General features: G+C 35.2%; 1 protein-coding gene across 1 annotated transcript; it reads left to right on the forward strand.

Annotated features, from left to right (window-relative positions):
* The first annotated feature begins 1680 nt into the window (after nt 1-1680).
* LOC136042536 (homeobox protein Nkx-2.1-like) lies at nt 1681-22238 on the forward strand. The gene is made up of 5 exons (XM_065727499.1): nt 1681-2228; nt 6722-6915; nt 15139-15318; nt 19003-19188; nt 20848-22238. The coding sequence occupies exons 1-5, from the start codon at nt 1907-1909 to the stop codon at nt 21025-21027; spliced, it is 1062 nt and encodes a 353-aa protein (XP_065583571.1). The 5' UTR covers nt 1681-1906; the 3' UTR covers nt 21028-22238.
* The last annotated feature ends 922 nt before the right edge of the window (nt 22239-23160 follow it).

Below are 23160 nucleotides of genomic sequence, written 5' to 3' on the forward strand. Positions count from 1 at the left end.
ATCGACATATTTTTCACAGAAATTGTTTTCTACTTTTAACAAAGAAATGTTTAAAAACATATATGTTATGTGATTGCATTACAGTTTTGGTTGCCCGGAAACAAGTTTAATAGAATTCGTTTTTTTTCGAGACATGATAGTTTAGACAAGGGTGTATACGGGATTTAGAAAGAGGTAGGCCTATTACAACAAAAATGAAACCATTTAATACTTGTTTTCAGAGTTGCGCGACTATTAAGAAATTGTAAAACTTTCTAGTTATTTTCCCTCTACATAGTTAAAGTGAGGTAGCCATTTTAATATAAAAAAAAAAAAAAGTATCAGCTCAATTGCTGGTAAATTGTAAAGTATGTACTGCGGGATTAGGGTATATCCATAATCCTTTCTCAGGTGAGAGGGTAACTAAAAATGAGGAAGAATAAGGGATTTGTCTACCAGAATCTTGTCTAAGAGCTTAAAATAACGTCTTTTTACCTGTATTTTCAAGACCAATTACAATTTGGATTTTTTTTTATTCATTTATTTTTTTATAGAGAGAGTGTTTTTATCTTTAAATTTACGGCAAATTTACTAGTCAAAGAAAAATTTCGGGGCTGAGGTGAAACCCGATACCCTAATCTGTAGATATGGCCTGCTTCTGGAACGGATGAATTTTCCACTATCTCCTTAGGAGTATCTATTTTAAATTCGACACTTTCATCAATTGAATTTTATATTTGTTCGTCTTCGATGCTAGCAACAGTTTTCGTGTTCGTGGTGGTACATTGTATTGATCTCTGCCTGAGAAAAAGGGGGTCTGGGTCTCAGCTGCCAATACAAGGACCCTGTAGTCAAAAAGCACTGGTAGATCCAGGGGGCTGGGGGCCTAGGCCCCCAAGATATTTTCTGGCGTATTCTTTCCCTTTTTTCTTTTTTACTCTTTTTATTAGAATAAATTTGTTAGTTCGGTCGATTATTGGCACCTTTGCCACATTGGGCACCCTCCCCCCAATATTTTGCGTTGGCGTCCTTGTCACCTTGGGCCCCCTCAAGATTTTGCTCTAGATACGCCCCTGTCAAGAGGCGTCATTAGTCAGGGACTGTAATTTTATTTTAAACCATAGTGTCCTCGTTCTTACAAAAATATTAAACCCTCTCCTGACGTATCTCTTTCAGCCTTAAAAAAATTAAGACCCTGAAAAGCCACTGAATGGCAAACAGGGCATTGACAGTTAACCACGTTCCAATTGCCAATTCTTTTTTACAGAGACAAGTGGCATGCTTTATCGCCCTATCTCGCAGCAGCTGGGGTCAAACTCGGGCCTCGTATCATTCATATTAAGTAATAGCATTCTTATTGCAGCGAAAAAAAAATAGTAGAAAAACAGCTCCTTTTTGTTCTAACACCTTTAAGTCATCTTGCCTATATCCAAAACATCCATTTTACTGACATGAAATTATAGTGTTGCAGATAAGATATAAATTACCTTGAAATTAACTTATTGTTTTTTTAATCCTGGCACAGGTATGGCACAAGAACAAAAAGGTGATTGATTACCGCCGACGTGTGAAACACATCTTTAGCCAATGGTAATTGAAAGCTCCGCCTACTGATGATGAATGGCGCAGCTTGTATTTGATTTATGAATAGTACGCTCCGCCCCAGTGGTTACGCCTTCTTGAAAATCTCCACGTCGAGTGGGCGCAATATAGCTCAGAAGTGTATGTGAAGTGCTACTGAAGTGAAGACTAATCGTAAGCTATTACTAGCTGCTTTTTACGCTATGTTGACATACTAGATTCTTATGTGCACTTGAAACTGAAAGATCCTCAGACCATCATCAGATAAACAGAGTGATTCCTAAGGACCCTTGAAGGATCTTTTTTCTTATCCAACTCCTAAACAAGGGCTATTAAGCGGCATGCAATGTCCGTGAGTCCTAAGCCCCAAAATATTATTAACCGTGCACCATTTTCTGTTAGTGATATCCTTAGTCCCTTAGACAGTGTGGGTAGTACACCACCCCCCTCTTTTCACGACGTTATGTCAACTCCAGTGACTTCTGCCTATATGCATGTGCCACAACTAGGAGTGTCTTTATCACACGGTCATACCCATTCATTTACAGGAAATTCTGGACAATATATGAATGGGGAACTTGGAAATCCTTACGGACACTCGGCAGCGTCATGGTACGGAACTGGGACAACGGATCCTAGATTTTCTACGGATTACGCATTCACTACAGGTATGACAATTCACCCGATAATTTTCTTTCTCTTGTATTATTTATAAGCCAATACCTAAAATTTTGATTTTAAGGGGAAAGGGCATACACTATGCAAGGGTATGTTCAGGCAGGCATACACGTAGCAGTGACACCGTCTCCTGGAAATTAAGGAGAGGGTGCAAAAAAAAAAAATCATAATTGGGACGGAGGTATTTTTCAGTATCCTCAATAAAACTACCAAAAAGCCATTTGTCACGGAAAATACAAAAAAAAAAGTATTTTTTCTGAATCTAAGGTGCCAAAAATTCTAGGGGACAAATAATCCATACTGCCTCCGGATCGGCGTCACTGATACATAGGGTTTAGACCTTTTAATCAGTGCACTCTTCCTTCCCCAACTTCTCAACATTTTAACTATAGGCCTAAAATTTCTTTATTTTCTGGGGTTTTTTTTAACTCTTTTTGGTATTTTTTTTTAGTTTGCGCCCTTCTCAAAATTCCCTCTCCCTCCAAAATAAATTCCTGCACGCGGATCTTTCTTCTGGAAGCCAATTAAAAATCTCAAGGTAATTACGATTTTTCCAGAATTTCCTGCATCCTAATGGTTTAAAAAAAATTTTTTAGTAAGAAGGTACTTGACGCCGAAATTGCCATTGCGATGATTATCAGGATAGCTGTTTTTTGGAAAGTCATTTTGAAATGCATGAAACTTATAAGCGCTAAGCAGCTCATGCACATACGTGAATTTTTTTTCGAGGGGGGTGGCTTATGAAAAATTATTTTCACTTGATTATTTGTATAAGAAGTGCCCAGAAAATTGGCAAAATTTAGGATTTCTGGGGAACAACCCAAGCCCCCTTCCTTGTGTGCTTCGGTGATGCAAGTTTGTTCTGCTTCATTATTATACTAGTAGCTGGTTTTTATACATGTTTTATCAGTGGATTTTCAAAAATATAAACTTTATTTCTTCCAAGAAACGGAATTTGGCGACGGTAGTCTTCCTAGTGGGGTAAAATATTTTTAATTCTATTTTTTTGTACACCCAGGGGTGAATCTCCCGTATTTTTCTTAGGGGGCAATAGGGGTTCATATCCAGATAGCCACGGGGCATGGAATATATTATATTTTTCCACATTATTGGGGCGCAACTGCCCCTCCCCCCAAACTACACGCCTGTGATGTGCACCTATTTTTTTAAGTTTACTTTCAAAATGTTGGCACTCCCAGAAAGACACATCTTCTTATATTTGGAAATTTACGGGGGGGGGGGTTACCACTAAACGAACCATTTACCTACCACATCAAATTACAAGTATTTAAGTATAAAACATTTTAATGTCCAAGTGTTTGGTTGACTCATAAATTTGAATATGTATAAGGACATTCATGAAAAAACGGACAAAAGAAAATGATAAACCAAATTTAGCCATAAATGATTAACACTTTTTTTAAGTGACTCACTTTTTCTTCTTTCTTAACTTCTTCTTTTGTGATATTTGTTTCATTGCACTTTTTTCTATTATAGAGCTTACGGATCTTTTTATAACATCAATATTACTTGAGACGGGAGGGGGGCACTAAGGAAGAGTTCATTTTTACCCCATGCTCCACAAAACGTCATGATTAAATGGGCCGAAATTATGTAAGCATATTTAACGATTTTAGATCTTTATAGAGGATATCTGACCTTTTTGAAAAAGATCTTGTTAAGCGCTCGTCAAAGTTTTTTTCGTAACAGATTCAGTAGAGGTATATTCCAGAAAAATTGTAAGGATTTTATATTAGAAATGTGTGTTCCAGTTGCCAAAGGCACTTTTCTAGTATAACTGAAAACAGACTTGAAGATCCTTAACAAAATGATTATGCACCAATATGTTTTAATAACGGAATTTCTATAGAAGTGCTGCCTTTATTCAAAGCCAAAGAAACTAGGCAAAATGGAAGATCATATTTTTCCTTCTTGTCCCTCAGTAATGAGCATTCGTATGAGATGCATGCTAAATTTGTATTTCAAATTTTCCTATAATATGTGAACCTGCTTAAAAAAAACAAAAACTATATTTAGTAATTAGATTGGGTAAAAGTTAAAAAAATGATAAATTAATTAAATTTATTTGTACAAGAAAATTCACAGCGCTTTCTGGGAGATTTCTGGAATATGGCATCATTTTGGCAGCTTAGTTGCAAAATCCGAATGTGAATGAGAATTTCGAACATGGTGAGAAATGAGTATAAAACAATCTAGCTTTGAATCTTCCTTTGAAGGCACAATACTCATTAAATTTAGACTTAGGCTATATACAAAAAGTTATTGGCATAAGAAAATTTACCTAATTTTAGAAAAAGCAGGGAATACCCAGAAAAGGGCGTGATCTTGATGAAAATTACTATACAAAACACTACATGTATGAGAATCCCAGCGTGGAAATGTCATTTTTATACAGGCCCAGATTTACCAATAGGCCCACGAGGCCCGAGTCTAGGTGTGCACAGTGCCAGGGGGTGCAATATTATCACTAAGGGATTTTTCTTTAAAAAATTTGGACTGATACGATTTATTGTCAACGTGCCAGATGGACTACGCTACCACTCTTTCTATTCATATAAAAGTAATTTTAAAACAACACAGGAATTCTGTGGCAACTTATAAACTGTTAGATATCTCACAAGAATGACAGCTGAGAGTTCGATTTTACCTCTGTCTTTGATTACTTTTGGCTCATCAGTTACGTTCTGTTCAGTGTTTCCACTACCTCTGAAATTTTGGGGGTTTCCGTGAAATCTTGCGAAAACAGAGCGGCAAAAACGCTTGAGTCTAGAACAGTCGAAGCTTTAATTCTGGCCCTGTTCCTCTATATCAAATAAACAAAAATATTATATTTTTCCTGAAAATAAAAGTTACTGAGATGCTTTTATCTCATTTGTTTTTTTTTTCTTAACGGTTTAATACAATTTATTTTTTTAAGAAAATACAAGTAGGCTCGTCCGAACGAGAAATTTTTGGTATTGACAGCTTTCCCTATTAAAAAAGAGATAGCACGACAGTACCACTTCCTGCCATTTGTTTTATAAAACGAAAATTTTAGGTTTTATAGAACTAAAGCCTTATATCCTGAAATATTCATTGAGTATTAATTTTAAATTTTCTGAGCTTCTCAAAATCGCTGGGTACTTCCCCTTTTCTAAAATTATACTCATAGTTTCCAGTAACTTATACTGTCACTAATTTTCCTTCACAAAATAGTTTTTTTTTTACATCCAAAGTGTAAGAAACTTTTTCATTCTTTTCTATATCTTTTCCTGACGGTGGTTAGCACATTCTCAAAATTTTTGCCCAAGTGATTGCAGCAAAAAAAAAAAAAAAAAGAATCAAACTCACATCTGAATAACCACCAAAATACCGCAATCACTGTAAAATATAGTAATTCCAGCATTTTGGAGGTTATTAAGATGTGAGTTTTGTTTATTTACGTTTTTGTGTGTTTTTTAGTTTTGCGTTTAATTTATATGTTATGTTTAATTTAGTTTAAGTTCTTATCCCGTTGATAAAGGCTCCCAGATGTAGAGTCGAACTATTTAGATTTATGTTTTTTTGAGGTTTGTTGTCATTTTTTTTCTATTTATTCAACTGTTTTATTTAAATTATGCCCATTTTTCCTGTCTCATTTTTTTTAATTTAATATCATAAAGCATCTACATGCACTCATTTCTAGTTCCTGAAAAAACACCTTTGAAAAAGCTCATTTACCTTTAAAAATGCCCATATAAAGCTTAATCTCCTTATGAAGCCTTTCTCCTGGCGGGAATCCCTCCCTTCATCTTTCATAGTGACTTTTTCTATGAAGTATGGTCCAAACTTGAGTTTTTGGAAGGGAGAGTTGAGCATTGATGATTGATGAAGAATGGATTCGTTAATATGTTTAATTTGTGTTCTTATTTTATTTATATTTTTGTACTCTTATTTTGTAATAATAATCGTTATTAATTTGGAATGATTAATTACATAATTAGTTTAATTGGTCTGTAGTTGCGTTGACTTTTGCACGACCGCAAACCGTCATAGGTTTTGTTAAGTACGATTATTTTATTGAATCATTTGTGATTACAAAAAAATTAAAGTCGATGCAACTGTGTCTAGTTGTATTAATAAAGATTTAGCTTACCTAAACTCCAGCCCTTAGTAACTGAAAATTAAAAAGGGTAAAATAGAAATAGTCCCAAAATAAGGGCTACAAATCCTTACTAGAGGCATAATATTTAATAGGAGCAATACGAGCCAAATTATCTTTCAAACTGTTTAGTTTTCAATTATGATTTCAATTATCTTTCAAATTAAGGGGACAAGGTGTCGCATATAAAAGGGTATATCTGAGATGTATCAAAAGATCAACATGAATTTTTAACGCTATAATATTAATAGGAGTAATACGAGATAAATTATCTTCCAGTTGCTAGCAATGACATTACGTTCCAACTGATCATTTCTAATAAAACATTGACTTTATTTCTAGTGTCCCGCTTGATGGGATCCGGTGGTCCTGGATCAGGGATGAATGGAACCGGAATGAACATGAATATGGGCATGAATATGGGAGTTCATGGGCTAAGCGCGTGCGGTGTTGGAGATGTAAAACCTTTAGGTGGTGTACAGTTTCCACTACATGCTCAAAGGAGGAAAAGAAGAGTTTTGTTTACCCAAGCTCAGGCAAGTATTTAATTTCTATCTGGTTTCTTTGTAGTTGGGGCTTAGTCTAAAGCTAATGCAAGGAGCAGTGAAAGTTACATTGAAGGAAATACGGGTACCCGGTTTTCGTTTTTATGTGAGGTCTTGACTGTACCGTTTTAAATTTGATCAAATTTAATCAATTTTAAAAACCTGTAGATTCTCAACGATCCTTAAACACCATATGTGGGGTAACATTCCCACTAAGCAGTCTTCCGGAAACAACTCTGAACCCTACCCCCCCCCCCCCGAAAAAAAGGTCCACTATTACGGAAGAAATGGACTTCCAAAAAGCAACCTTGCATGATTGAAAACTAAAGATTGTTCCAAATATTTTTTTTTCTAAATAGTCTTGTCCTTAGAAACTTCCTGAGAAATTTCTACATTAGGCTGCTAACATAGAATTTGGGGGACAGAGACGTAGCTGCGCTATTTCGCAGTTTAGAAGGAAAGTTTAGCCTTGTCAACAAGATTACTGTCAGAGCGGGCTAGTGTAGAAAGTTTTTCAAAAGCTAATAATATAAACGAAAGAAATATCCAAAAACTAGTCAAAAAGTGTCTTTCTATGTAACTGTATTGTTACAATAAAAGCACAAAAACACAATTATCCCAAAATTTTAATTTGTCATTTTTTAAAGCAAAGTAAGACACCTGTACAAGGGAGAACAGGGAGAATTCCATTAAAATTTATACTGAAGTCCCCCCCCCCCGCACCAAACACACACATAAATATATAGATTATGGCCCGAAGGAAGGTAAATCTTTGTTTTAGATTTTGGATTGTAGTAAACTAATAATGGCCAATAATACGAAGTCAAAATATTGAAAAAAATTGTTTTCAATGTTTTCATATTAAAGTGAAGAGCAAAGTAAAAGGGAAGTTGGCTAATACAGAAAAAAGTGTACATACACACGCACATACACACACACACATACACACACACACATATATATATATATATATATATATATATATATATATATATATATATATATATATATATGTGTATATATATATATATATATATATATATATATATATATGTATATATATATATATATATATATGTTAAAGGAAATATTTCTAAAATCGTTAGGATAAAGAATATAAATCAAGGTATATTTAAGTCCAGCTTACCCCTCCCTATCTCTGCATGTAGGTTGTCAGTATTGGATTGAATTATTTCCCAAGAAAATTGAGCCTAAAAGTATCCATTTTGTAGAATTCAAATATCCCTCCTCCTGAAACATATGTTCTGATATTTTCGTTTATAGTTTATATGCAAGTAGGTATGACTATAATTAACTATTTTTCACATACAAATAAGGCCTTTGCTTATAGTGCTGCCTATGTAAAAAACGAAGTGTGTACATTTTTTTTTTCACCAAGGCACTTCGTATCGAGACTCCACCAAGATGGGGGGGGCAGCATAGGCTTGACCCCCTCCCCCTCCAAATGTTTCTCCGACCCGTAAACAACGTAATAAAGAACTTAGGGGCAAGGGTTGTAAGTTGTGCCACGGAGCCATATAAGATTTTACTGAAATTGCAAGTTACGATGCCATTTTTAAGAGTCAAAAGTAATTAGAATGCAACCCCCCTCCACGCCCATCATTTCCCAAAACAAATCCAATAAAAATTTTGGAGCAGCTAGAGTATACTAATTTGGAACTTTTAGGAAAGGATAAGGGTAACCATAGAGATAATATTTGATATGAACTAAATCTAAACGTACTATGTGCACACAGAATTCAAAAGAACATTCAGCAACATTTTTGGAACGGCTTACCGTATCAAGATGAAACTTCCGGGGTATCACGGGGTATCAGCATACCAAAAGGCAACATGTACATACTACTACTACTATTAATACTGCTGCTCCTACTGTTACTACTACCACTAATATGGCAGTGTTGATGCTACTACTGCTCCTATTACTACCGTTACTACTAGGATACTAGTATTATTAGGCTAAGCGTATGAAGGTGCAAATTTGACAGCGTCTTGAGGGGTGGGTATTAAGTTGGAACTTTTAGAGAATACTTAAAGGGAAGATCAGTTGATCAAAAAATGATATGTGCATGCTGCAGCTAATACTACTATCACTGCTAGTTTTACTGCTGCTATTACTACTGCTACTAAACTACTCCAACTACAATTTCCCTGCAGCTACTTGTTAGGCTAAGTGAATTAAGATAAGACAAAAACTTCAAAGGGGAGTCATAAGGGCACATCAGTAATATTTTGAAACATCTTACTGTATCAAAATGAAACTCCCAGGGCATTATGAGGAGATGTTCAACCTGCCAAAAGGCAATATGTACATACTACTACTGTTATTACTACTGCTGATGCTATTGTTACTATTACTGCTAATGCAACACCACTACTTCCACTACTTCTCCTACTACTACCCCAACTACTATGACACTAATACTATTAAGGCTAAATTCATGAAGATGCAAACTTTAGAGGATATTGATGGGAAGTTTGAAGTAAATCAAAACACACTATGTGCATGCAGATTGTCAAAAGAGCATATTTCAAGAAAGGGTTTGGGTATTAACTGGAAACTTCCAGAGAATACTTAAAGGGAAGATTAATTAACCAAAAGGGAATATTTGCTCTCTACTACTCACACTACTACCACTGCGTTGACTCCTACTATTACTACAACTAGTACTACTACTACAGCTATTTACTACTTCAACACATGTTTGCCAATTTGCACACTTTTTGTGTGCAATATACACTTTTTTTTCATTTCGTTTTTTTTTCTCTACGTACCGGATTTTCACTCTGTTCGCAAATTATTTATACAATCTTTTATGAAAAAAAAAACTAGTTTTTTTAATGGAAAGTAAGAAGCGACATTGAAACTTAAAACGAACAGAAATTACTTCGTATATGAAAGGAGATGCTTCCTCATCAACGCCTAAAGTTTGACTCTTTCTCTTAACTCTACTTTTTAAAATAGTAAAAAACTTTAGCGTAAAGAGCGGGGCGTTGATGAGGAAGCATCTCCTTTCATATACAAAGTAATTTCTGTTCGTTTTAAGTTTCAATGTCGCTCCTTACTTGCCGTTAAAAAAAACTAGTTTTTTTTATATTTAATTTCTGAACGTTTTTGAATCAATGTATGTTTTGATTTTGGCTCTTCGCAGATGAATAATTAAAACAAAATTTGCTTTTTTTTTTGCTAAATGGCTTTCTCATAGTTTTGATCGAATGATTTTGAGAAAAAAGGAGTGGGGGAGGAAACCTAGTTGCCCTCCGATTTTTGGTTACTTAAAAAGGCAACTAGAACTTTTAATTTTTTAACGAATGTTTTTATTAGTAAAAGATATACGTAACTTACAAATTAGCTTAAGTAGCGAACTTCTGTATTATCATGTTTTTATTACATATATGAAGAGGTTCACCCCCTCGTCAAAACCTCGCTCTTTACACTAAAGCTTAAATTTTGTTCCAATTTCTTAAGAATGACCCCTGAATCACCAAAAGCCGTAGAATAAATAATTGAAATTACTAAAAATACTTTAGCTTTAAAAAAAGCGAGGTATTAGGAGGATGTGAGCCCATCATATGTGTAATATTTTCTGTTCGTTTTAAATTTTAATGCTTCTCCTTACTTTCAGTTGAAAAAGCTTTTTCATATTTATTTTTTCATTGTATTTGTTTAAATAAGGCTAGATAATCCTGCGCTCCCTTCATGAAAATTTTCTTCCCCCATGAAAAATTCCTCCAAGGAAAATTTTCCCAACATACCCCCCTCTTCTCAAATCCCCCAACCTAAAAATCCCCCTGAAAACGTCTGTACACTTCCAAATAACCATTACTATATGTAAGCACTGGTCGAAGTTTGTAACTTGTGGCCCCTCCCACGGGGACTCTGAGGGAGTAAGTCATCCCCAAAGACATAGTTATAAGGTTTTTTGACTACGTTGAATAAAATTGCTATCTTAGAATTTTGATCTGGTGACTTTGGGAAAAAAATTAGAGTAGGAGGGGGCCTAGATGCCCTCCAATTTTTTTGGTCACTTAAAAAGGGCACTAGAACTTTCCATTTCCGTTAGAATGAGCCCTCTCGCAAGATTCTAGGACCACTGGGTCGATACGATCACCCCTGGGGAAAAAATAACAAAAAAAAAAACAAAAAACAAATCATGCATCCTTGATCTGCCTTCTGGCAAAAAATACAAAATTCCACATTTTTGTAGATAGGAGCTTGAAACTTCTGCAATTGAGTTCTCTGATCCGCTGAATCTGATGGTGTGATTTTCGTTAAGATTCTATGACTTTTTGGGGTTGTTTTCCCCTATTTTCTAAAATAAGGCAAATTTTCTCAGGCTCGTAACTTTTGATGGGTAAGACTAAACTTGATTGAACTTATATATTTAAAATCTTCATTAAAATGCGATTCTTTTGATGTAGCTATTGATATCAAAATTCCATTTTTTAGAGTTTTGGTTACTATTGAGCCGGGTCGCCCGTTACTACAGTTCGTCACCACGAACTGTTTGATGATGATAGAAAAGTATTAGCGAGATAAATAGCCTCGAATGAAACTATTTGAGTGCAAAAAGTACACCAGCAAGCCGGTGGGAACTTATCGCTGCCGTCCCCCTGTCGTCTTTCCAACATCTCCAACCATTTAAGATGAAGTTTATCAAATCAAAGTATAAAGAGCAAGTGAAAACGCGTTAATTCAAAATAAACTTTACATGTGAAACTCAAAAGCTGTTTGGCGCAACTATTGTTCTTAGGAATAGAAAAATGAGTATGCTCCATGCAGTAAGGGGATGGAGAAGAACAACCAAGAAAAAACTTTATAAAGTCTACTCTCAAGCTGATAAAATTTTGCAAAAACATTAGGCCTCTACAACATTTTAAAGTGTAAACGACTCATCTCTGATTATGATGGCCATTTTTCAGAAATAAAAGCCTTATCTTACTAAGAGCCCAGGCACTGGTTTCCTTAGACGGTTGAATCCTCCTAGGTTTCTTTTGAAAATACTTTGAGGTAGTAAATGCAACACTTGAATGTTTTGGCATAAAAAAGTTTTGGCATTCAAGTTGTTCATGTGATTTTTATACAAAAGAAAATTTTAATTTGCACATCTGTGATGTTGGGATAAATTGCTCAGAAGAATTTTTCTCTAAATCACATGATCTAAATTACCCCTTTTTCAGAACTCTTGTCTCATCTGCATATATTCGTATCCATTAATTTGCTCAAACTTAAAGTAATCAAAGCAAAGGAATGCTTTCACAGAACAAGCAGCTATCCAATTTTTAGGAATATACCACAAAACTACTCATTTCATATAAGAAATGAAATAAATTTACAAGAAAAGGAAAAAAAAGGAGAAAATCCAGTAGAGGAAAAAAAATCTTTTGACTAAGTATGCATTCACCAATTTACATTTAAGGTCAGCTACAGTTCATTACTAGCTACTTTGACCTCTCATATTCCTTTCAAAATATTTAGAAAAAAGGAGACAAAACCTAATCTATAGTCTAGAATTACTTTTTAGCTGTGAAAACAAGAATAATTGTTATCTAACTCATTATTTAGAGGTTAATATGGTCGTAGGATAACTTTAATCATTTTAAAATGACGTAAGAGTGGTCAGAACAATAAGAGGAACTGCGAACATTTTTTGACTAGCACTTTTTTTTTATAGCAAAAATCCCTCTTTTTGGTCTTGATTGCACTGTTTTTAGACGTTGGTAGTTGGTAACCCTGCTCCAACTACTACTATTATAACTACTTGTATGGCTGAGAGTTTTAAATGAAAATTTCAGGAAGTATATGAGAAAACAGGTTATCAAAAGGTTGACATTTCATATCGGCAATGTCAAACCCATGATAAACTAACTATATTATGTAAAACTTCTAGGACTTGATGAGGGGGATGTTCAAATGACCAAAAAGCAATATGTTAATACTGCCGCTGCTGCTAGTACTAGTCCTGTTACTTTTAAATCTACTAATAGTAATAATACTACTATTGGAACTGCTGTTACAACTATACCCATGGATTTGAAGGTGCTTTTACTTGAATATTTGTATCCTATTGCTGCTTCTACTCATGCTACTACTACTACTACTGCTATCAGTATCACTACTGATACTACTACTACTACTGCTACAAGAGCTAAGCCTACTACTATTCATTTTTCTTCTACTGTTACTACCGCTACTACTGTAACTACTACTACTAGTACTATAACTAAAAGTATAGCTAAAAAGAAAAAGTCGAAGCACACTATGCGCTTAAAGGTTGTCAAGAAGACTTATCTAATATACTTCAGGCACGGTTTGTGGTATTTAGTCGAAACTTTCAGCTTGTGTGAGGAAGATGTTGAAAAAAATTCAAGATGCTATGTGTACACTGCATTAACGCTACTACTGCTGCTAAAACTGTTGCTATAACGCAAGCTAAAGGTATTAAGGTGAAGCTTTCAAGGAATATTTAGGTGGGTATTGGACTAAATCCAAACGGACCATAAGCAAGTAGATTGCGAAAAGGATGACACTGCAGTATCTCTAGAACGGCTTAAATTATTAAGTTAGACCTTTCTGGGTAAGTTGTGGCAGATTTTGGATTAGCAAGAAGGCACTATTTGTACACTATGGTAACTACTGCTACAGTTGCTTTAACTACTTGCGCTAAGGGTATTAAGGTGAAACTTATAGGGAACGTTAAGGGGGAGTTCAAATTAAACGAAAAAACTAAGTGCATGTAGGTTTTCAAAAGGAGATATAAGCAAAATCATAGACAGCGCAGCGTTATCATAGGTATTAATACCATAAAAACTTTAAAAAGGAGTTAATCTGACAGAAAATTAAAAGTTCTAGTGCCCTTCTCAAGAATAAAACTCTTTCTAAGCCCATTAATTTTTCAAAAGCATCTAATCGAAATTTTAAGAAATTCTTGTTTGTTTAGCATAGTTAAACAGTCAAGTAACTATATCTCTAGGTGTGCCAAATACGTCAACCCCACACACTTATGCAATTTACGCATTATGCTTAGATATTAAATATTGCTTTAAAACTAAATCAAAAGGCACAGTATGTATGCTTGTTGCCAATAAGACATCTCAGCATATATACTGACTTTGGAAATCCCTTGAAGAATCTTTGAAAAGAAATTCTCTTGGAATTTTTGTATTTTTTTTTCCCAGAAGATAGTTCAGAGATGTTTTTTTTTTGTTTGTATTAGTTTTCTGTTTTTCCCATAGGTGATCGAATGGAACTTTGGTCCTAGAGGATTGGACAAAAAGATTGACCAATGGATTGGAGGGTTGCTAGTCCTCTCTCACGTCCTTTGTCCCGAAAAGACATCTGATCAAAATTTTGAGATAACCATTTCATTTAACATAGTTGACAGATCTAAATAACTGTGTCACTTCGTGATGACATGACCCCTAATAGTCCCTGGGAATAGGGCTTTAAGCTGCACAATTTCTACATTGTTTTCATGTAGTATATACAGAAATTGTTGGGGGGAGGTTTCTGAGGGGGGATTTTGCTAGTTTAGAATTTTCCATGGAGGGGAAAGTTTCCGGTGGAAATTCTCCTTGGGCGATTTTCCAAGAGGGGTGGGAGGGAATTCGCTGGCATTATTTGAAACTAAGTTAGACACTAAATACACTAAATATTTTTGTTCAACTGGAAGTAAGAAGAAACATTAAAACTTGAAAAGAATACAAATCACTCCATATATGAGGGGGGCTGCTTTTTCCTCAACCCTCGCTCTTTATGCCAAAGTTTGACTTTTTGTCACAACTCTTTGGGAAAGACTGCTCAAACCCAATGGTCATTGAACTTGAAGTATTTTTGAAGAACTTTAAGACTTTAGCGTAAAGGGCGAAAAGAAACAGTCACCTCATATACGGCAGAGTTTATGAGCGTTTTAAGTTTTAATGTTGTTCCATACTGCCAGTTGAAAAAAAACTTGTTTTCTTTTGTTTAGCATATTAAGGAGTGGATGGGTTTCAAGAAAATACAAAAAGTACAGTGAGTGCACTAATTACTATTTTGTTTATGATAGCTTATTTACAGTATTACGGATTGTAACTATATACTCATCTGATTTTTTTTTTACTTTAAATATAGCTTTTGTGGCAAATACTTGTCAGGTTTTATTTGGTTTAAAAGCAACAGCCAAGTTCAACTATGTAATCTGATAATTTCAGGTGTATGAACTAGAACGTCGGTTTAAGCAGCAAAAGTACCTTTCAGCGCCTGAGCGTGAGCATTTGGCAAGTTTAATTCATCTGACTCCAACTCAAGTCAAAATTTGGTTTCAAAACCACCGCTACAAATGTAAGAGGCAAGCTAAAGAAAAACAGATGGCAGAACAAACTGTGAATTCTGTAAGTTATTTTTTACGTGACTATTCGAATTAACTGGGATATTTATATAAAGTATAATGTAAGCGCTTTGTTAGATGATCCTTGTTCTTGCGGTCAAAACCTATTACTGAGATTTTAAATTTATATATTTATCGATATGCTTACAATTTCTGTATACTTACAGTTTTTATGAAAATTTATTGCGATAAAGCTAGAATTGACACTTCGGTATTCGATTCGGTCTTCTCTGGATCTAAAATTGGGGCAACAGGCTGCTAGTTTTGTTACCCGAAAAGATCTGGTATCTAAAAACAGGGAGACCGATTGCTAATTTGGTGCTGAGAAATATTCAAAAAGTGATTTAGATGACACGATAGTGCCTTACCGTATACAAGGTGCAATAAGTGCATAATTTATTTAATAAATTAATAGTTTGTAATAATAGTTAGTAGCTAATTAATGTCTCCGATGGTGTACTACCTCCGCACCATCTCACCCCCTTGATTCAGATTATTAAATTAACAAAAATTAAACACTAATTTTTACTACAGAGTATCGATAACTGACCTTATGACTGACCTTGTATACAGGCAAACTGACCTTTTATACATATGACCTTATTACAGAAAACTTTAGAAATCGTATCAACAATTTGTTTATATTCATTTTTGTTACATTTTTAGGAGTCCAAGCAAACATTTCGTGGAGTCGGGGTTCAAACCCCTCTAAACCCCTCCCATCCTGGATACGGCTTAGGGAATATATCACGCCCTGGCGACTTCCAGCGAGAAGTATAAAATCTTTCTTTTTAGGAAAAATAAGGTCTTATATAGTTGTATATGACTATATGACTTATATACTTAGACTTTATATGACCGACCTTATATACAGGCAAAGGTGTACCCACGATTTCTGCTTGGGGCTGTGCGTGTGTTTACTTTTTTTTAGAGGTTTTACAAGAGAAACTTTAAAAAACGTATCAAAAATGTGTTTATATGCATTTTTGTTAGATTTTTTACTTGTCAGGCATTTCTTTTTTTGCGGGAGGGGGGGGATGGTTCGAGTCCTGAGCTCCCTATGGATGTAGCCTTGTACAAAGGTATGTACTATCATGTCATTTATCGTATTTACTTGTTTTCAAAGAGCACCGCGTTTAGTAATCATCTATGCTTACTTTCGGGGGGAGTTGACCCCCAACGATCAGTACGATGCTATGGCGTGTTTAAATTAAAGTGCATCGACCCGGGTACGGAAGACTTGATTCTTGTGATAGCCATTTGTAGCATAACAAAATTAAATACCACATAGGATATTTTTTACGTGCGAGTAAAGGTAACCTTAAAATCTGAAATAGATGGGAAGTTACCATAAATATGAGAAGCGGGCTGCTATTCTTCTTGGCCTTCAGTTTTTACGCTAAAGTTTGAATTGGGCTTTCAGTATATAAAAAAAAACCCACAATAACAAATGAATAACAGTTTTTTTATCTTAATGCTTTAAGTCTAATAAGCTTCAAGTAAGGTTCAAGTTGAACTTAACCATAAAGCAAGGGGTTGAGGTGGAATTCTCATTTTTAGAGTAAATTCTGTTCTTTTTTAGTTGTAGCATGGGTCTTTACAGTGGAGAAAGCTTAATGTCGGAATTACTGCCCCCTCGTGTTTTGGGTAAATCCTGTACTTCTTAAATTTTCACTTGGGTCTTTATTTTCATGCGCAAAAACTTCGTTATTTTCAACTAGTTTCTCAACGAAAGTGTAAACAATTTCAATAGCGCTTAAGAATGAATTGCGCCATCGAGCAAGGGCGTATCCAGAATTTTGTCTAGGGGGGATATTTTTTCGGTGAAGGGGAGGGCTTACAGAAAAAAACCTTTACAAAACATATCCAAAAATTTGTGCGCTTTTTTGTCACTTTTACAAATCGAACACAAACTTTGGGGCGAGGGGGTCCAAACCTAAGGCCCTCTCCCTGGATATGGCTTTACCACCGAGTGTGCGTGTACACTTAAAAGCTGGTAAATTTGTATAAGTTTTTCGTTTTCTTAAGCCAAATGAGCTCTTCCTAGTTTGCCCCTAACATTGAATTGGCCCTATTTGGCCCAATTGCCGCTCTAATCTAAGTTGCGATTCTAATGAGTATCGGCTTGATACTGCAATTAAATAAATAAATAAAAACTTTTTCAGGTGAAAATAAGGAGCAACATTAAAGTTTAAAACAACCGAAATTGTTCCCTATATGAGGGAGTTCACCCCCTCGTCAATACCTCGTTCTTTATGCTAAAGTTGGAATTTTTCCCAATTCTTCAAGAATGGCCCCTGAATCACAATGGGTTTAATTAGAATTAATAGCTCTTTCGAAAGTAATAACAAAACTTTAGCGTAAAGAGCGAGGTATTGACGAGGGGGCGAGCCCCCTCATATGTCTAGCAATTCATAACTTGCGGCCCTTCACGTCCAAAGTTTGCAACTTGCAGCCCTTCCCCGTGGACTGAGGGGAATCAAGTCAGCCTCAAAGACATAGTTATTAGATTTTTCACCTATGCTGTACAAAAATGGCTATCTCAAAATTTTGATCTTTGATTTTGATTTTGGGAGAAAATGAACGTGGGAAGGGGCCTAGTTGCCCTCCAATTTTTTGGCTACTTAAAAAGGGCACTAGAATTTTTAATTTTCCTCTCGAATGGGCCCTCTAGCGATATTCTTGGACCACTGGATCGATACGATGACCTCTGGAAAGAAAAAAAAAACACACACATTTGTGATCTTTCTTCTGGCAAAAAGTACGAAATTCCAATTTTTTGAGGATTGGAGCTTTAAACTCCAAAGTGGGTTTTTTTGATACGCTGAATCTGATGATGTGATTTTCATTAAGATTATATAGCCTTTAGGGGGTGCTTCCTTCTTTTTTCGAAAATAAGACAAATATTCTCAGGTTCTTAACGTTTGATTGGTAAGACTAAACTTGATGAAACTCATAGATTTGAAATCAGTATAAAAATCTAATTCTTTTGATTTATCTATTGGTATCAAATTTTTGTTTTTATTGTTTCGGTTACTATTGAGCCGGATCGCTCCTTATAATTCGCAACTAGGAACTGTTTGATATCTAAAGGAAAACTTTTTCAATTTTTGATTTTTTTTTGTAATTCTTGAAACATTTTAATGATCGATTGATATTTCGCCTAAACAGAAAAGCCGGCAAGCCAGTGCCGACAAGCAATTTTAGTTAATACGCTAAAAAATATCTGCAAATTCGCAATTTTTTTATTTTTGCATATAAAATTTTTCTGCAAATTCGTCACTGTTTTAAACCCAAATATCTTTGATGTTTTTTAGAAAGTTTTGGTTGCACAGAGTGGTCAATAGCCGAGATTACCGTTACTGACCACAGAGTAGTCATTATTGGCCACATTGGCTATTGACCACAGAGTGGTTAATAGCCCACATTTTTAGCCACCATCATTAGTATTTGTAGCCGGTTATTCCTATATTCGATCAAATAGGATTTAGGTGCAAGAAGGAGTTAGCAAAAGAGCAGACAGGAGTTTGTAGCCAAAAAATGTAACTTTTTCACATAATAGCCAGTCATTTTTGTAAAACAAAAAAGAAGAAAAAAAATTAGTAAAAAAAAACATGTAAAAGTTTAAAATTTTGAGTACTGCTTCGTCCTAAAATTTTAGGAAAACTAACAATGAGTAAGCTTTCAGAATTCACCACGTCGTGTGAGTGTTCCCGTCCTAGTCAAAGAAGAGAAGCATCTAAGTACCGACCATAGTGGAGCAGATTCACCGACATCTCCAAGTGATCGTGAGGAGGAATCTCCCAGTCCACCCCCCACCCAGCTGAACAACCCTTCTGCTCCTTCACATCTCCAAGGACAAGTTATTCAAGGCGTAAGTAGGTTATCATACTCATAGCAATAGCTTTTTGGTTTTATAGAGTCCCTTCAAGGTCAAAAGCAAGTTCAAGCTCTTTAATATCCACTAAAAAAATCATGTCAAGCATGACATATTAAGTATTCTCCAATGACACTTGACTTCTAAGTTTCCGATTGAAAGTTAACTGTGTTTATTCGATGTGTGAGAGAGCCGATCACCTTGTAGAGCTGTAAGAAGATTTATAAGAAAATTTTCATTCAAAAATAACAAAGAGATGTGTAGAAGCTGAAAAAATAGTTTTTTTTTATGCTAATATATATAGCCTTGTAAAAATTTAGCCTTATTAAAAATCGGCTCTCTCAGCCGAAAAAAGAATTAAATTGAATCGCTAAGAATAACGTACGAATAGAAAATTTACACGATAAGAAAATTATATGAAAAGGACCTTAACGTCGGCAATGCAAGGAAGATCAGCTAAAACTCATAGTTTACCGTTACGAATTATCGCCAGCTGGAACAAAAACTGAAAAATTAATATAAAAAAGTCAAGATCGCTAAATGTACAAAAATTACCAACGCTTACTTCCCTATACCTTGTTAAAAAACGTAGAAAAGAAATAAGGAAATCCCCCCTTTCAAACAAATCTTCGATTGCGAAATTATGACACTCAACTTGTCCCCTTTCCAAAAAAGGTACAAAATAATACAATGGGATTTATTTACATACAACTTATTTTAAAATGAATGCTTCTGTATGGAACAATCTCGCTGGATTTTTTAATCTGCTACCAGGTATGCACCACTTGTTCTGTCAAATATTGTGCACATCCACGATGCCCTAAAACTTCGTGCCAATTATGGCACAATTTGCGCAACGTCTGACACAGATCCATTACATTTAACGCGCGCCCGATGGTGCCAATCCATGAAATGTCGAGGAGTGGAGAGGAAAGTATATTTTTTTTCCAAATCTGAGGAGGCAATTCTATTTTTTTTTTTTTTTTATTAGCGAAAATATGAAAAAGGAGTATTTTTAATGCAAGTACTAAAACAAGTATTTTGTGTAATAAAGAGGGGGGATACCCCTTAACAAAACCAAAACCGACAATACAGTACTAATTAGCATTTAATTGAATTCGAAAATTTTAAATATAGGAGAAAATAGACTTGACCTAGACGGTGTCCATGAAAACTTCATCAAGTCATTTAATTTTATCATTTAAAATTTTGATTTCTATTATAATAAAAAGGCCTTGACTGGTTTTATTTAAAAGATGTAGTGAAACAATATATATTAAATAAAAAATGAGTGTAAATTTGCAAAATATATCAATGCTGGAACCCGACGAAAAACTAAAGAATAAAAAAACCCACCAAGACACAAATGCCTCACCCAGCATCATTAGTTCTGTAGTTCCATGGAAATATATTTAACTGACAGGTCCACTTACCCGTCAGCTATAATTCATGAATACACTATATATTTAACCGACGGAACTTCTTCCCCATCGGTCTTGCCACAGCTGGGACTGAACTTGAGCCCCATCTTGCCAAGCAGATGTGAGTTCACCTTGCTACTACAGGCATTAAATAAAGAATACTGCAAATTCCATGAGCACTTTTAATCTAGAATTAACATCTAGAAATAACTTATGCGCAAATTCCTTCTTTCAGGGTGGAATTGGCCATTCACCAGGAGGCTTATTATCTAGTATAGGCTTCCATCACCAGCCACACAACGCCACGTCTTTGCACCATCAAGCACAGACATTGCATCAGATGCAGCACCAGGCTCACGCGCACCAGCAGCAAAGTTTATGCGCATATTTACCATTGCAAGGCAGAGCTTGGTAATTAAACTCTTTTTGTGATGTGGAGCATAAGGAACTGATGCAGATCGAAGTACTAAGAGTCGATAGGAAAATTAATTAGCTTGTGATTATCGAGCAGCTAGAGCTTAGAAGGTGGCTATCACTAATTTCAGAAGACATCTACCATATCGAAAGACCATTGTTGTTTTTCTTCTGTTTTTATATTTTACCAAGAACCAAGTGTCCTAATGTTATATTTTTATTATCTTTATATCTTTTCTTGCAACAATGGGTTGTGCTCATTAAGTAGCAAGATTTGCATTGAGAGGCAGTCCAACACATTTAGTAAACTGCGGGAATCAGAATTAAAATAATAGTTCGTCAATAGAAGATAGATTTTTCATGACGATTAAGCAGTTTAAGCCCCATATTTTTGGACCCCAAGTCTAAGACGTCAGGGTGCTTGTACAAGGTTAGGTATTCAGAAATAGTTGATCTGTTCAGGGGTTAATGTTCGTGCAGCTAGGAGTGGGAAAACACTTTTAGGTTGTTTAATTTACCCAAGTTATTATCAAGCAAAGTGAAAAAGAGTAAATAGAAAACTGTACCGTCCTGTAGGCATAGCTTCCAGGATTTAAATCATTTTTTACTTGGTTCATCTACACGAAATTGTTCCAATCTCTAACACGGTATTATAATAGCATCCCACAGTTAACCTGGTTAACTGTGGAATTGGAATTGAAATTATCATTTACCATAAGCTGATTTTTATTATTCTTAAGGTCCATTAAGAGTGAGATTTTACTAAAACTTAAGTTTACCTAACCCTAATTTGAGTAAATCAGAATTTTCATTGAATTTTTACCCAATAAGAAAATTTTGTGGAAAATCTGATTGGTTTAAACTAGCACGTAAATATTGGTATTAGTCAAGTCTAGTTATGATTGGGCCTGTAAATAGACGTCTTAGAAATGTGTGGGAGCGTCGTAGCCAAGAATTTGCAAAAAACCACATTTGAATACTTTCACATTCAATACCATTAGAATTTTTTTTCTATTTTTAATTTAACCCAAAAGAGGCAGCAATGTGATATACCAAGCTCATTACATGAACTTTATAATATTAATTAGCAAGGTATTAATACCACTTTAGGCCCTGTTCATCTATTTGTAACTTTTTTAACTAATGAATTGCCGAGCATTCATTTCTTAGAGTGCACATTTTGTTGTCATTTTGCTGGAGCTGTTAATAAAACCTTATGATTGTTATTCAGGCTTTTTCGATGCATATTACTAGGAAATTCTGCTGAAAGCATAAATGTCGAAGTTCATACATGTAATTAAAATAACTGAAATGAAAACAACTTTAATCTTCAACTCTGGAGCTTCTTAAGGAAAAATCAATAGATTGCTCTAAGCTGCAATTTAAGGTAATTTAAGGTAATATATAAAAAGTATACCTTAGATTCTCCAGAGAAGGGTTACCGATTGCAGACATCTAAAAAGAGTGCAAATAAATGCCAAAAAAGGATGATTTTTTTTTAAGAAAAAAAGAGTGCAAGTAAAAAAATCTGCGAGCATGCGTGGCTGCCCCTGCGCGTGCATCTCTTCTGAGGTAAAAGTAGTGCATTTCACACAAAAAGTGTGCAAGTTGGCAACCCTATTCCTCGGGTTAAATGCACCTCTGACAAAGTTGCCAACTACGGATGTTTAAAGCGAATGAAAATTGAAGCCCAAAAAGATTGATTTTCTCCTTTCCGTATTCCCTCTGAGGTAAAAAGAGTGAAGTTGGCAACCCTGCTCCAGAGCCAGAATGGTAGAGGGTATCTAAACAATATCACCAGGCATCTAGGGAATTGAGCTGCAGCTATGCAGTCTACCCCCTGTTGTTGAAGACACAGCTCCGGACTTTTCAGTTCCTGGTCATACTGCCGTCGTAAGGTCTGTCCTGATTAACCTGTTTTGCTCCTCTCCTAAGGGCGCCGCTCATGTGCTGTCTTTATAGGTCGATCCTCTGGCATACGAAGGATTTTGACAAGGCACTTCCATCTCCTACATTCCAAAAGGTCATTAACTAAGGGCGGGTCGGTTCACCGACTAACTTCTAAGTTGGTAACCATTTCCTGCCACGATATATTCAGGAATCTTCTAAGACACATGTTTTCAAAAGCTACAAT

This window comes from Artemia franciscana, unplaced genomic scaffold, assembly GCF_032884065.1.
Source record: "Artemia franciscana unplaced genomic scaffold, ASM3288406v1 Scaffold_1425, whole genome shotgun sequence".
NCBI classification, from domain to species: domain Eukaryota; kingdom Metazoa; phylum Arthropoda; class Branchiopoda; order Anostraca; family Artemiidae; genus Artemia; species Artemia franciscana.

Coding starts and splice junctions, on each gene's coding strand:
- LOC136042536 (XM_065727499.1), top strand. CDS start 1,907: ATGTCCGTGAGTCCTAAGCCCCAAAATATTATTAACCGTGCACCATTT. Junction 6,916..15,138: donor TTTTGTTTACCCAAGCTCAG/GCAAGTATTTAA, acceptor TGATAATTTCAG/GTGTATGAACTAGAACGTCG. Junction 15,319..19,002: donor CAGAACAAACTGTGAATTCT/GTAAGTTATTTT, acceptor GTAAGCTTTCAG/AATTCACCACGTCGTGTGAG.